The sequence below is a fragment of the Crassostrea angulata genome, chromosome 8 (assembly GCF_025612915.1).
Source record: "Crassostrea angulata isolate pt1a10 chromosome 8, ASM2561291v2, whole genome shotgun sequence".
Lineage (NCBI taxonomy): Eukaryota > Metazoa > Mollusca > Bivalvia > Ostreida > Ostreidae > Magallana > Magallana angulata.
The window spans coordinates 15,206,890-15,223,379 of NC_069118.1; the positions used below are offsets into that span (position 1 = coordinate 15,206,890).

The 16,490-nt window shown below is 32.5% G+C and overlaps 2 protein-coding genes and 1 pseudogene across 2 annotated transcripts; all 3 read right to left on the minus strand.

Moving 5' to 3' along the window:
• Nucleotides 1-240: 240 nt before the first annotated feature.
• On the minus strand, nt 241-1,639 carry LOC128160701 (uncharacterized). Its single transcript, XM_052824057.1, has 3 exons — nt 1,294-1,639; nt 711-926; nt 241-494 (listed from the first exon to the last, which is right to left on the minus strand). The coding sequence occupies exons 1-3, from the start codon at nt 1,637-1,639 to the stop codon at nt 241-243; spliced, it is 816 nt and encodes a 271-aa protein (XP_052680017.1).
• Nucleotides 1,640-7,985: 6,346 nt separating this feature from the next.
• Nucleotides 7,986-9,405, minus strand: LOC128160702 (uncharacterized; annotated as a pseudogene).
• Nucleotides 9,406-14,919: 5,514 nt separating this feature from the next.
• On the minus strand, nt 14,920-16,213 carry LOC128160703 (uncharacterized). The gene is made up of 3 exons (XM_052824058.1): nt 15,868-16,213; nt 15,380-15,601; nt 14,920-15,161 (listed from the first exon to the last, which is right to left on the minus strand). Exons 1-3 carry the CDS (start codon nt 16,211-16,213, stop codon nt 14,920-14,922), a joined length of 810 nt encoding a protein of 269 aa, XP_052680018.1.
• Between the last annotated feature and the right edge of the window lie 277 nt (nt 16,214-16,490).

Below are 16,490 nucleotides of genomic sequence, written 5' to 3' on the forward strand. Positions count from 1 at the left end.
CTCATATTGGGCTCTTGTAATTGATCAATTGGGTTTTCTACTAATCTTCCAAAAGTTTACCTACTGTACTCATTCCCAAAATTCCATTTTGTCCCCTTTTTTTCTTGATTTGATCATTAATTGCAATGAAATGTTTTATTACAAAAATATTATAAACCCTCCTTAATTTGTTTTTTATCTTATTTTAAATTGAACTAACTTATAATATCAATAATCGAAGCAAGATTTCTTCTTCTTTTTTCAAAAATAAAGTCCGTCGACAACAACTTCTTCAAACACTAATGCATTATTGCCATTATTAGCATTCGAGTCGTCTGTGATGTAGTTCAGTTGAACTATCTTCAGAGTGACGTATCTTCCATAACAAGATGGTCTGCATTCAACGACAATTATATCCCCCGTCTCACTGGGCCCTGGGTATGTGCCACAAGTAGTCATCTCTGACCAGACAGACGAGTTTCCCACCCTTATCTCCACACTGTGAATCCACCGACCTGTAACATGTGTAGACGTTTCATATCCGACATTGAGCCATTTTGCTAGGTTACATGTAACAATAAACTCAAGTTTCAAAGAAGTTAATATTTTGTTTTGCTTTAAGAAGTCATTTCTACAACCTCCCATGGACATTTGTTTTTCATTGTGATTTTACAATTGACATGTATAAAGGAAATACTAAATGAAAGCTTATATCACCGGAACAAACCTACCATGGTCATCGGCGCGGTTATACATAACCACATCCCTAATGATACTAAATTTTTCAAGGTCGATCGTCACCCAGGGATACGGTTCATAATATGTGTGAAATTTTCCAGGTGAATTTTTTATCCCATCTACAAGGTAGATGAGTTTGTGGCCAGCATTTGGATAGTAATCTTCATAATTTGAACTGGCAGTGACAGGCTTATTCAAAGACAGGATTTCTGCTAATATATTATGATACAAAAACAGTAATATTTTGCTTTACTCGAAATAATACCTGAAACGAAAAATTAATGTATTCATTCATTAATCAAAATGACCCCCAATGTGAAGTGAGTTAAAAGAGACAAAACATGACATTCGATTAATCTTGATGAATATATATGATATTCTTTTTGTTTGTAATTCGCTATTTCATTGGCAAAAATTTCAATTTTGATGGGTACATATAAAGTCTCAACGTCTTATTATTGTTAGTTCATAGTGGTATTCTTAACGAAAATTATATAAAAGAAGTATTTATTTCTTTTTCATATAAAAGTTAAAACACGAAAACAAATATGCTACATTAAATGAATCATGACTAACCTGCTCTGCTACGATATTCCCAATCGCCTCCAATATAACTTCCATTTCTATCAATATGTGTCAAAAAAGTCCTCAATAACTTACAAGATGAATGCTGAGAGCTAAACAGATATCCAAAACATACAGAAACGCTTTGAGAACACGCCAGTGTACACGAAGCAAAGCTTAGATTAGGTACAGACATTATATAATTCCATGCAGGCGTCGGAACAACTCCGTCGAAGACCGCGTCTCTTTCGTAACGTACGTTAACATTACAAGAACCTTCTATGGAATTCCAAAATTCAGTGTTCAGAACAATAACAGTCCACAGAGCCGTATACGGTAAAAGTACTGGTATATTCATGTTTAAGTCAGAGCAAAATAAGATCTTTACGTGTCTAAATCTTTTCTAGAAAATTACAGATATGTAATGTTTTCAAACTAATGACCTTTTCATGTTTTGTAGGAGAAGTTGCTCAATCAAAAGTCATCAAGCTTTTTACTGTGTCTTCTCAAATCAAACCAATGTCTTCAAAAGTATCTGATCATGAATAATCAAAGATGTTGTACATTGCTTTTGTAGAAATGAATTGTTCTGTAGTTCATCTATTAAATATGTGTTTTTATAACTTTTGAAAACTATGTGTTTATATAACTTTTGAAAACTATGTGTGACAATTCGTTTGCCTGAATAGGTTTAGATCCATAATCTATACATTAGTTATTTGAGGAAATGCCTTTTTTCAAATTACAGTATTGATTCGCAATAACTTACCTATATAAGTATTTCTGAACCATTTATTCAAGGATTAAAGCTTTAGAACGAAGGCAAATTGTACCAATGTTTTATTTACCAAAGCAACTGGTCTTTGAAAACAAAAGCAAACAAATCTTTAAAAATCAGCACGAACTTATTTTTAAGGGGATGATTGTGTGTCGTTTTTATAATTATTATACATGTATTAATAACTGGTACTTTTTTTCCAAATCTAAAAGGTTACTTATATGATTAGAATCTCAATACTTAGTAAAATCCTTCCTTAATCCCACCATTTTATACTGAAGTATTTTTTGTAATTCTTCCAACAATATAATGGCTACAGAATTATAAATATATCAAAGCTAGCGGTCCATTAAAAATTATTAACAATAAATCTCGTAAATGCGTGGATTCACGCGCGGGGATGGGAAGAAAACATTCAATAATCTTTATCTGCAATTTATTTAAGTGCTTAATTGTGTTAGTCAGCTAAATTTGAACTAAAAACAGGAACAAAAATATATACATTAAAATAAATAAGCAGATAACAAGAATAAATCAAGCCTGGTTTTTCGTGGTTGTAAAAGTTAATGTTGATAAAATCAACAAAAACTTAGATATTCCTTTTTTCTATGTGCTTGGAATTTGTTTTTTGTTAAATTGAAATGACATCTGAACAAATTGCATGTTATTTAATTTCTTGAAAAGTCCTTGTCTCTGGCAATTTATTCTCAGTAATTATCAGCAATTCTCAGTACTACCATTAAAATCTTAGTAAATATCAGTAATTATTAGATCTTACAGCAAAGGAATCAATAAATAACAGTAAATATTAGAACCAACAGCAATTATCAGTAACAACAGTAAAATTATCAGTAAATATTAGCAATATTCAGCAATAACACTACAATATCCGTACATGCAGTACAGTTAAGGCGGCTAATAAAAATATCGGCAAATTTTTGTGATGAAAACACATGTACTTTAGTTCAACTGGCATGTACTTTATAAAATCAATTACAGTCACTCAAATGCAATATATTTCTAAAATACATATAAAACAGTACAATATTTTATGTTAATAGTTGTCACATAATTTTGGCCGTCGCATGGTAAAAGCAGATGTATTTGTGGTTTTGAGGTCATGTAAAAAATTCATTATTGCAAGGGCATAATCATGTCAAAAATCACAACTGAATTATAAAATAACTTGATGTTATGTCGTAGACTTTGAAAAACGTTTCGAACTTTGTAAGATAAGATTATTTGTTAGTAGAAACCGTAATATATAATGCATATTTTAAATAATAGTGATGGTCACAGGGTTAGTTTCATTTGATAAAAATTATTAATTTTAATTATAAGATTTTACAAGGATCGTAGAAGTTTTAAGTTACATAGAATATTTCAAATTCACATGTAGAAGTTTGTAGGGATCAGTTAAGCGTATGCCTTTAAGTGATTTATTTAGGTACTCAGCGATAAGATATACGATATTTTGCACAAAACCGAGGTTGCATGCTTTTAACCAAATGAAAATTAGACTATTTAGGCAGCAGTCGACTAATAATAATGTTAAACAAAATATTCATTTATAATTTTTCGTTAATCTATAACATTTACTTTTCTTTGCTAGAAAACTGCTTGATAGCCTTCAATGACTCATCTTAATGCGTCCTTTTTAAGCATATGACGTCATATTTTGTAATACAGCGAGAACAACATCTCGCTTATTTTTCAGTGTGTACGATATAACGGACATCAAAATTGTTAGTAGTAGCATTTGTTGTTTTCAATAAAAAGATAAGCATAAATTAATTTTGCTAATAAATAAATTAATAAGTACTTTTGAGGTTTGTTGTTTTCAATTAAATGTAATGTTGCTAATAAATAAATTAATAAGTACTTTTGAGGTCATATATTGTACTTTAGAGGTTGCTTTTGAGGTAATATACTGTGATGTCATAATGCACATTTCCCGTACTTATTGTCTGAACGGATTTTATTGACAGCCTGAACTTATCTGTGCTGCGCAATAACAGTAAATGACACTTTCAGTATTTTTTCAGCCAAAAGTAATAGATACTTTTTTTCCAAAAAAATCGGGCTCAATGTTCTCTTCAAACAAATTTCGTCAAGCTTTTATTGTCAACGTCTTACGTTTTTATTACTTTTTGCAAAAATTGTAAGCTTTTTAGGTTGATATTTTTTTTTCTATCTGTAAGATTTATCAAAGAATATGATACAAATAAACACAACAATACAAATTGCAAGCGAACTATAAAACAAATTCTTTTAAAAGTCGATTTTGATTGCACATCATGCTAAGTGTTGTTTTATTACCATATTGTTAACATATTCATGCATAAACAAAACGTCACCGTATTTAGAAAATATTTTTTTTCATTTAATAACCATTCTTTCGTTATTCAAAATGTTGGATTGTGTACAAAAAAGTCATTAAGCTTTTTGCTGCGTCTTCACAAATCAAACATTTCTGTTCAAAAATATCTGATCATGAATAATTAAAGATGTTGAAATTGCTTTTAGAAAGATGAACTGTTCTGTGGTTCATCTATTAAATACGTTTTCTTTTAACTTAAAAAAAACTATGCCTGACGGTTATTCGTTTTGCCGCAATAGGTTTAGATCGATATTCTATACACTAGTAATTAAAGAAAATGCCTGGTATTTTGACAAATATCAACTAATAAAAACGATTTTTCCCAATAGGTCGCAATAGGATACAACGCTCACCTTAGCAATAATTACTTCGATTACAGCCTCTATATCAAGCACAACAAAATATATCTGGAACACAATAAAGAGCATATCTTGCTTAAAAAGCTTACTATTGTTTATATACAATACGAACAGATCGCACTAAGATCATGACAACTCGTCCTCAAATCAAGTTATCCCAGTTAACCAAAGACAAGTCGCTGAAATTGAGGAGTACTCATTCCCAGCTGAAGACAACTAGTTCATTCTATTTTTTTTTATTTGTAATACAACACACGTTTTTCTTTTTTTATTATTTCGAAGAACAATTTTTAGGGGTTCTTTTTCTTTACTCTTTTTTATATTCTTCACATTTACCAAAAAAAAAATGAATTTTTTAAAATTTTATTTGTATTCCGCAAAAGCAGAATGCATTTTGTGATTGATTTTACCGGCGTCAGTCTGCCTGTCTGTTTATCCGTCTGTGAACTTTTTATAATTTTACTTTTTTCAAGAACCACTGAACCGATTTCAACCAAACTTTGCACAAAGCATCCTTAGATGAAATAAGTTCAAAGTTCCAGTTTTGTTAGATTTGAAGGGTCACGCCTCTGTTCAAAGGGAAATAATTAAGAATTATAAAACATGTGTTGATATCTTAAAATAAAGCTCCTCAAAAACCAATTTGCCAGAAAGTCTGTATCTTGTTTGAGAACATCTTCAGATAGTGTTGATTCCACTTCGTTCAAAACAAGATCCCCGGAGGTGGGGTGGAGCCACCATGGGTGTCGATTTTTTTCATAGAGGTATATAGTGAAAACAAAATCTTTAAACATCTTCTTCTCTTAATACAATTAACTGATAATCAGGGTTGGCAAAAAGCGGGAAATACTTATATTTCCTATTATAATCGGAAATTCTGGAATTTCTCGAATATTGCTGGTATTTTCCAGTATTTACTTGAAAATAAAGTACAACGTGGATTTTGATTTATTGTTTATCGACTGAATTAATATTGAAAGGATAATTTACGACAAATTTACGCATTATTGAAACTGCATTTTTCACTTATTCCATGAAAATTGATGCCCACGAATAATTATGAAACCATATAATACGTCATAAAAATATTTATTAAAACTGAATATCAATAAATACTACTCCTTGTTAGCTAAAACGTTTTAATACTTGTAAGGTATGTAGGTGTCCACACGGTTGTAAGAAGATTTATTTTTGGTTTCTTTTATATACAAATTAAAAAAAAATGACCAACAAAAGTGTGAAAAATAATGTGTGACTGTGTCACTTGTCAATTATGCAAAATACATTGAAGAAGCTAATTATAATAGAAAAATCATTTCAGGATTTAAGCTTTTTTGTGTTCAAGTAATGCATAAATCAAAACTTCGGGATGACAAAGCTGGCCGAAAACATGTGTTCTAGCTGCTACACAGGAATCTTTTTGGAATATTTAACAAAGTGAATTTAAGATTCATAAATCAGACAATAAAATGACAAAACATGCTGATCTGTGTTTTATGCTTACTGTTTTTATCTTATTGTCTTAATACATGCTTAACATTGAACAAATGAAACAAATTAAAAGACTTTTTTTTCTTTCCCGGCAATTCCCAGATTAGTAAAAATCAGTAGCATTTCTGGTTTGTACTACTAGTGATTCCAAACTCTGGTATTTCCAGGCTACCCTGCTCATATTGGGCTCTTGTAATTGATCATTGGGTTTTCTACTAATCTTCCCAAAGTTTACCTACTGTACTCATTCCCAAAATGCCATTGTCCCCTATTTTTCTTGATTTGATCATTAATCGCAATGAAATTTTTTATTACAAAAATAATATGTATTACGGTGCGATCGTTGGGGCGAGCGCAGCATGTGATAAAATAATAAATATTATGATAAAACAATAAAAAGCGACGTAAAGTAAATAAATTTAAATGCAGAATAAAATAAACATGCCAAATTTTTCCAGAAAATTTTCATTATTCATAATTCATAAGATTTTGTTATTTATTTAAATATAGAATTTATCTCAAATAAAATGTTGTCGAATAATAAAAATTTTAACATAATGCACAATGCAGACATTTTTATTAAACTTACATAAAAAATTGACTTATCACAGATAAAAAAAAAATCAAATTTACGTATAAAAAAAAATTTGCTGATCATATGCTCATATATGATCATATTTGCTGGAAAATGGATCCCCCGGGAGCATGTAATAAATTGAATGAAAATAAAGACACTATTGAGCAGCTAAAGAGCTAAAGGCATACTATGTACTCCCAATTGTTCACGCGGATTAGAATTTTCCTGATTTTGAGAATTTCTTTTTCTCTTTTTGCTTGCGAAGATTTTTCAAATGATGTTGCCAGCCCCCCCCCCCCCCTTTATAAACATTCCTGGAAATTACTGTAAATATACTGAATAAAATAAATGTGAGCATTTGTCCTAATGAGAGCAAGTTACAGCTGTTTCCTATCTCTGAGGAAATGTCCCGATTCGTTAGCTCTGCAAGATTTTGAGAAGAGTTTTTTGTATTTATATTTCAGCAGATTTACAATAACTACTTAGAGTAAAACCCCCTTATTGTGATGTCAAAATTCACGTCCATCAAGTGTCGTCTGTCTCTTTGAAAACACCCTCGAAAAAAAAACTACGCGAAATATACTGTTTTGTTTACTTAAAAGCATTATGTTCTTGAAATTACATAATTTTTCTGTTTCTCAAAAGTTTTACTTTGATTCTCCCGAGATGGTATCCAGTCTAGTGAGATCAACCGACATTGAGGAATTGCATTGTGGGTCGAAATTAACTGACGCCGAAAAATTCTGTCGGATCAATGTGTAAGAAATCAATCATGACGTCACACCGTTAGTCTTATGTAATGGCATTTGCGTTGTGTCAGCAGTATATTTACAATGCATGTACATAGTCTTTTATCTTGTTCTCGTTTGAGTGTGAAATGGAAAACCATAATTACAGGGAAGTACTGGGACGATTAAAACAAGGCATTACTGGTCCGATTTACTAACGCCAAAAAAATCTGTTGAATGAATGTGCAAATAATCCGAATTTTCTATTCACACACGCCTTGCCGGTAGAGCTCGCTTCGCGCCAGCGCTGCTATTATAAACCCTCCGTTATTTGTTTTCTATCTTATTTTAAATTGAACTAATAATCGAAGCAATATTTCTTCTTCTTTTTTCAAAAAAAAAGTCCGTCGACAACAACTTCTTCAAACACTAATGCATTGTTGCCATTTCTAGCATTCGAGTCATCTGTGATATAGTTCAGTTGAACTATCTTCAGAGTGACGTATCTTCCATAACGTGATGGCATGCATTCAACGGTAATTATATCCCCCGTCTTACTGGGTCCTGGGTATGTGCCACAAGTAGTTATCTCTGACCAGACAGACGAGTTTCCCACCCTTATCTCCACACTGTGAATCCACCGACCTGTAACATGTGTAGACGTTTCATATCCGACATTGAGCCATTTTGCTAGGTTACATGTAACAATAAACTCAAGTTTCAAAGAAGTTAATATTTTGTTTTGCGTAAAGAAGTCATTTCTATAACCTCCCATGGACATTTGTTTTTCATTGTGATTTTACAATTGACATGTATTAAAGGAAATACTAAATGAAAGCTTATATCACTGGAACAAACCTACCATGGTCATCGGCGCGGTTATACATAACCACATCCCTATTGATACTAAATTATTTTTGAAGGTCGATCGTCACCCAGGGATACGGTTCATAATATGTGTGAAATTTTCCAGGTGAATTTTTTATCCCATCTACAAGGTAAATGAGCTTGTGGACAGCATTTGGATAGTAATCTTCATAATTTGAACTGGCAGTGACAGGCTTATTCAAAGACAGGATTTCTGCTAATATATAATGATACAAAAAACAGTTATATTTTGCTTTACTCGTAATAATACCTGAAATGAAAAATTAATGTATTCATTCATTAATCAAAATGACCCCCAATGTGAAGTGAGTTAAAAGAGACCAAAAATATCCATCAATACATGACATTCGATTAAACTTGATGAATATGTATGATATTCTTTTTTGTTTGTAATTCGCTATTTCATTGGCTAAAAATTTCAATTTTGATGTGTACATATAAAGTCTCAACGTCTTATTATTGTTAGTTCATAGTGTTATTCTTAACGAAAATTATATAAAAGAAGTATTTATTTCTTTTTCATATAAAAGTTAAAACACGAAAACAAATATGCTACATTAAATGAATCATGACTAACCTGCTCTGCTACGATATTCCCAATCGCCTCCAAAATAACTTCCATTTCTATCAATATGTGTCAAAAAAGTCCTCAAGAACTTGCAAGATGAATGCTGAGGGCTAAACAGATATCCAGAACATACAGAAACGCTTTGAAAACACGCCAGTGTACACAAAGCAAAGCTTAGATTAGGGAAAGAGTTTATATAATACCATGCAGGCGTCGGAACAACTCCGTCGAAGACCGCGTCTCTCTCGTAACGTACGTTTACATTACAAGAACCGTCTATGTAATTCCAAAAATCGGTGGTCAGAACAAACACAATCCACAAAGCCGTATACGGTAAAAGTACTGGTATCTTCATGTTTAAGTCAAAGCAAAATAAGATCTTTACGTATCTAATTCTTTCTAGAATCTTACAGGTATGTAATGTTTTCAAGCTAATGACCTTTTCATGTTTTGTAGGAGAAGTTGATCAATCAAAACTCATTTAGCTTTTTACTGCGTCTTCCCAAATCAAACAATTTTCTCTAAAAGTATTTGAATAAATGAATAATAAAGGATTTTTAATTTTGCTTTCGTAAAAACGAACTGTTCTGTAGTTCATCAATGAAATGTGTGTTTTGATATTTTAAGTGCTTTCTTTAAATATTTTTTACAGTATCGATTCGCAATAACTTATCTACATAAGTATTTCTGAACCATTCATTCAAAGATTAAAGCTTTGGTCACTAAGGGAATGATCCACGTTTAATACACCCGACTCAAAAACAGGGATGTCACGTGTTATTAAAATTGGGTCGATGAGTGTGCTCGTGTTTTGTGCGACTCTTGTCGGTTCGGTGATTGTGTTTTCTAAAAAGTGGCTAGAGAGTAAATCAAAGACTAAGTGAGTGTGTGGGATATTTAGAAAATCAACATTTAGATCACCAACTAAAATAATTTTATCAGAATCATCAGATGCTTTTTCCGTGGACCAGGATAAATTTCTCCAGAAGGTATTATCGCTATTTGGGGGCCGATATGTACAACAAAGTAAAATATTGCAGGTAGGGTCACTTATTTTAATCCATATACACTCAATGTTTGTTGGTTCTAGATCAGTACGTCTTTTCACTCGTAATGAGTTTGATACATATATGATAATGCCCCCACCAAAACTGTTCCTGTCTTTGCGAAAAATTGTATTAAAACCATCAATAAGCAAATTTTGGTCTGTAATGCATGAGTCTAAGGGAAATTCTGTAAAACATAAAACATCAAAATCTGTAACTAAACTCAATAAACTATCTATTTTGTTTCTGATGCTTCGAATATTTAGAAGAAAAATATCTAATGTGTATTGTGTTCCAGTATTAGGTCCTGGATTTGTCTCAACATCCCCTGAAAGAATTAATAACATGAAAAGAATTTGAAAATAATAGCCAATAAACACAGAGTATTGAGTTAAACAACTTAAGCATATTTTACACAGGTTACCACAATGGCAAAAGTTTCGTTGTAAAAAGACTAATAATTCTCTTATTAAGAAAATTTTTATATTCAACAATCTTTGAGTACACCTTATACGATAATAAAATAATCCAATCGCGGCTCGGTATTGTTCAATTGAGTTACCCGCCATTAAATGCATGTTGATGAATGATATCACTTCTAAGAGAGAGCACCGAGATTAGAATGCCAGTTGTGAATGACATGCTAAGATCCATGACCTTGGCTGCGTAACAACAAAACAAGAATAAAAACAGTAAACAGTGAGACGAAAGTAAATGCGCAAGCACATTGCTGCATGAAAAACCAAAAGAACAATGAAACAAAAACAAAAAGTGCAGAAAAAACATAGTGACGTTAAAATAATTGAGGTGTTGATCAAAAGATCAATGGTTTGGAAGTCGGAAAAAGGGATAAATAAACAAAGCTGCTATGAACACAAACGAAATTGCAGCAATAATTATTATCTATAACCCAATTGTGTCATTTAAGACAAAATATTAACATTATACAATAAACATGTATTTTCAATGGTATGGAATAGTTATTATTTATAACCCAATTGTAGTCATTTAAGACAAAATATTATCACTATATAATAAACATATATTTTCAATAGAATGGAATACTACACTGAGTTTAGATATGAGCTAGTTCGTGGTCAGATGACATCGGCGCAATCTTAGTAAAGATTAATAGTCAAATTCTGTTCTCGGGATGTCAATGAAGGAGCGGATCATATGTTTAGGTCCATTTTCTTCAAATCGCGGAAAAAAAGCGGCCGTCATTCGTCCAGAATGAATGAATTGGTCCTCCGCGTTTTGCCTTGGGAAGATCTTGAATAAGGCTTTGGCGAAAGCACGTAAGATCCTCTGTGAGGAATATAGAAGTGTTTTTCAGTTACCATTTTTTGGAAAACACTTTGTTCTTCACCTTCCAGTTTTTGAAACGGCATATGATTTGGATGTTACCGTTTCTATTCGGCTTGCTTATGGGGTGCGAACGAAATATATCCTCTTCAGTCAATTGGATCCCTAGTTTGTCCTTGCACAGGTCGATGATCATACAATCAGTGTCAAGGGTTCCAGTATGTACGGGACAGTTATGAAAACGTAGCGAGTTACGTCGACAGTACTGTTCTAGGTCATCTACTGACTCCTCCAAACACCATATTTGTTTCTGAAGATCTGTTTTTGTTTCCTCAGCCTTTTCTACTGATTTCTTAAGATCAGTGATTTCTTTAGCTTGTTCCTGAATAGTGGAGTTAAGCTTTTGAAAAACAGATTGCACTGCCATTTCTATAGAGGGAGCGATTGCAGTTGCCAACACGGGTACAAGTTGTTCTATGAAGATTTGGTCACACATAGATTTAAAGATGAGTTCTGGTAAACTGTAGGTTTGACCCTCAGCATGAATGATGGGTTTCTGTACATAAGAGTTGGCAGTTTGTAATTTTGATGCACTAACGGGCTGAGCTGCTGAGGATCGTACAGGCTGCTCTGAGGGGGGAGGGGTGAATGTAGAGCCGGTTTTGTCTTCCATTTTTGATTCCACTTGTTGATTATAAGTATTGTCAATTAAGTTTAATTCTGGCAATGATGAGGACAGGAATCGTCTACGAGTGACCTTTGTTAGATTCTCTCCAACATATATATTCACTCTATACGTAATCGTTAAATATTATTTCATTTTAAGTATGTATTTTGATCGAGACTATTCCTGACTTGGATCCGCCAAAGCGTGTCCACCACCTTACTCTCATTTTTGCTATTTCGGGCTTGTTTATCGAAAATGGATGTTGGGTTTTGATTAATTTCACAAGAATACATGTAACTTATCAGTTAAAATTCAATTATACCTTACGAACATCATTTCACTAGTGTTGAAATACCAAAGGTGTAAACAAGTACTCTGGTACAGGCATTTCATAGTTTATTGCAAAATGGCTTAATTTATAGGTGTAGATGATTGAAGTTGTTAAGCTGCACATCGCTAAACTTTCTCTAAAAGGGAGCGATTACAGCATCGCCAACTTTGTTTCTTTGCTGTGTATTTATAAATGTGGATGTTGTGGCCAAGATAGTATAAATAAAACCCTGTTCAGAACCATGTAGTTCTTATGTACAAAGTATTTGTTTTCTAGGTATCGGTGAGTTGTTTCTCGATCGAGATATTCAATATAATCAAATAATAGTATAGATTTAGAAAGATGGATCTTTTTATGTGCAGCTAACCAAAATAGCATTATAAGCTATAATCTTGTCAATAAAAATTCCATACAAATTAACTATAAAATTTGAGTATTTTTTTATAACAGAGATCAATAAAGTCTCAATATTACCACGACTATCAAGCCGTCTTAAATTCATGCGTGGATTGATACATTATGCAACACACAAAAACACATTTCCTTTCACAAAGTGATGCTTCGAGGGGCTCTTATTTTTTATAGGTTTACGGTTTTCGAAAAGTTTTATTCATTTCGGGTTATCAGATAAATTTGAGCTCATTGTTTGTACAAATTCGCATTTATACATTTACTACTAATGCATGAAGCAGATTGTTCATCCTGGTATACTGTTTTTTCGAGGTAATATACTGTATATTTGTTATTTCGCGAAAATACAATATTTGTTTTTTTTTCTTCATCAATTTTAAATCGCATAAAATACTATACACATTATCAATGAAAGTATAACCGCTATTAGGCACTTTTTAAATCTCGAACAATGACACAAATAAAACAGAACCAAACAGTACGAATTTTCCCCTTCTGTTGCAGCTTTATATCCCCGTTTTATTTCGCCCCCTCGTTGTAAGCGGGCGAATTTAAGACTTATAATTAGTACTAATTCCAATGTCTCAAATATTCCCTTTTAAAACACAACTGTGTCTTATTTTGTGAATTCAAGACAGGGCAAAATTGTTTGCAAGTGTAGAAGGGCGAAAATTTCATCGGGCGAAAATAATGCTGTATTCAGTAATCATAATAGGCCTATACATTAGTCAAGGGTATGGGTAAAATATCTCGTACACATACTTTATAGTACAAAAAAATGTATAAAACCATTTTTAACATGTAACAGCGTTTGGCCTTGTGGCCCAAATATATATACATGTAAGATATGCATCACATTAAAGCCTTTAAAGCCTTCCCAAAATTTTGCAGAGGCCAAGATAGTCTAACGGTCGCAAATACATGTATATCTCACCGCGAAGTTTGTGGCGTAAAAATGTTAATGCCAGCTGGAAAATTTTTAAGTTATAGGGCAAGATCAAAGATAAATTCTCTGAAATGTTTTTCATCCTATTGTCCATTATTTAGGCGGGGTCCTTTGAGATCTCAATGTTGTCTAGTTTTCTCTAATGTTGTTTTAAGGTTTGCAATTACAAAGATATGGTAAAGATTACATTATTTTTTGTAAAGATACGAATGCCCGCGAATTTCAAATTTCTTTTGAAAAAAAGGATTAAACAAGATTTATTTTTGAAAAAAAAAAAATTAACATTAAAATCAATTCAATGTTCAATTCACGTCGGAATTTAGGATTTTTATTCTGATTTTCTGTCTAGTGGTGGGTAGAAATCTTGGGAGGCATTTTGATAAATGTTATTTTCCAAGTTGTTAATATGCAAGCTTGTCCCTGCAAACAGCGACAGGGTCAGTGTAACTTGTCCTGAAGCTTCAATTTGTACTTGTTGCTTTTTGATAAAAAAAGAGAATGTTTTCGATGCAGGTACAATATTTTTTCCTTGTTGACAACATTTTTGACAATAAAAAAAAGACAATAACAAACTGTCAACCATCTCTAAAAATCATTAAACAAAATACATTACAATATCTTACGTAAAGTGTAGTTATTGCATTTCGGCTTAGTTCATATAACTGACTTGTTGTGCCCTGTGACTTGCATGCTGGCGCTTAAATGTTTTTCGTAGGATGATAACAATAATTTCCTTGTCCGTGTGTTTCTGAGGCGATTTCCGAATGATGCAGGTTTTTACATTTCTCAATCATTTTCATCCAATTTTATTTCCCCGAAACCTAGCACTAGTACTGTCATGTTACGCAAAAACGAAAACATTTGCCAACTTTTGCATACTCTTTGCATGCTCAATACGTATACATAAAAATTCACATTTCTTTTCAACATGAAAACATAATCATGGATTTTTTTTGTCTAAATGAGTAAATTTTCAGAAAAAAATGAAAACAAAGTGAGTTTTAGAGATTTAATACAGAAAACCATATAGTAATAATTACACTGTGTGCCACTCACGACATGTACAGTGAATCATTGAAATAAAACACAATAGTTTATTAAACACAACTGAAATTAATGAAATTCAATGTATGTTTGAGAAAATCAAGAGTAACACAAGTTGATCAAACGTAAAGCCCGTTGACAACAACTTCCTCAAGCACCAATACATTGTTGTTCGAGTCATCTGTGATATAGTTCAGTTTAACTATCTTCAGAGTGACGTATCTTCCATAACGTGATGGTCTGCAATCAACGACAATTATATCCCCCGTCTCACTGGGCCCTGGGTATGTGCCACAAGTAGTCATCTCTGTCCAGACAGAAGAGTTTCCCACTCTTATCTCTAGGTTATGAATCCAATCACCTATGTATGTACATGACAGAAATAAATTCCAGAATATGATTCAGCAAACAATATGTTCTATGACAATTTAATGAATATGCATGCGGTTTAAAATAAATACTTCCCAAAAATTGTTTATTGCAACGGTTTATCAAAATTGAAGTTATGGGGCACATTTCATGGTCATCTAGAGGTAAATACATAATTGCATACCAATGATTAAAAGTAACATTTTATACCATGATCGTCTACACGGTTGAAAATAATCACGTTCTTGATTATACTATATCTCGCAAGGTCGATTGTGGCCCAGGGATACGGTTCGTACCACGTTGCAAATTTCCCGTGTGCATTGGTTATCCCATCTACAAGGTAGCTCCATTTGAAATCCAAGTAGTGGTCCAAAAAGTGATCCATGAAGTTGGAACTGGCCGTGACAGATTTATTTAAAGACAAGTTTTCTGTTGATGTAAAGAATAAAAGACATTGGTTTATCTTATGTTAAGAAATATGACACTTAAATTGCTATCGTAATTTTAAATTGTAAAAGCAAATAGTTTACTTCTGTTAATTATTCTACTTCTGTTAATTGTATTCTTATTCATTCATTTATAGAAAAAATCATAACTGTTTTGCTTATTTAAAGAATTATTTTTAACGAAAATTCCGAAGGAATAATTCTTATCCGTGTAGAAGTTATATAATATAAAGCAAATGATTCACAAACCTGATCTGCTTCGATATTCCCAATTGCCTCCAACGTAACTTCCATTTTCATCAATATGTGTCAAAAAAGTCCTCAATAACTTACAAGACAACAGTTGTGAGCTAAACAGATATCCAATACATACAGAAACGCTTTGAAAACACGCCAGTGTACACGAAGCAAAGCTTAGATTAGGGATAGAGTTTATATAATACCATGCAGGCGTCGGAACAACTCCGTCGAAGGCTGCGTCTCTCTCGTAACGTACTTTAACATTACAAGAACCGTCTATGCAATTCCAAAAAACAGTGGTCAGAACAATAACAGTCCACAAAGCCGTATACGGTAAAACAGCTGGTATCTTCATGTTTAAGTCAGAGCAAAATAGGATTTTTAGGTATATAATTCTTTTCTAGAAACTTACCGATATGTAATGTTTTCTAGCTAATGACATCTTCATGTTTTGAATGAGAAGTTGACCAATCAAAAGTCATTTAGCTTTTTACTGCGTCTTCGCAAATCAAACAATGTTTTTACAAAAGTATATTTAACTAGAGCAAAGCTCGTTGCAAAACAACGAGTGGGTCTTCCGTTAACGTCAACAGTAAAGCTTGATGTTCCTGCAAGAGGCAGTGTTTAAATCA

Coding starts and splice junctions, on each gene's coding strand:
- LOC128160701 (XM_052824057.1), bottom strand. CDS start 1,639: ATGAATATACCAGTACTTTTACCGTATACGGCTCTGTGGACTGTTATT. Junction 927..1,293: donor GGAATATCGTAGCAGAGCAG/GTTAGTCATGAT, acceptor ATATATTAGCAG/AAATCCTGTCTTTGAATAAG. Junction 495..710: donor TAACCGCGCCGATGACCATG/GTAGGTTTGTTC, acceptor CACATGTTACAG/GTCGGTGGATTCACAGTGTG.
- LOC128160703 (XM_052824058.1), bottom strand. CDS start 16,213: ATGAAGATACCAGCTGTTTTACCGTATACGGCTTTGTGGACTGTTATT. Junction 15,602..15,867: donor GGAATATCGAAGCAGATCAG/GTTTGTGAATCA, acceptor TTACATCAACAG/AAAACTTGTCTTTAAATAAA. Junction 15,162..15,379: donor CAACCGTGTAGACGATCATG/GTATAAAATGTT, acceptor GTACATACATAG/GTGATTGGATTCATAACCTA.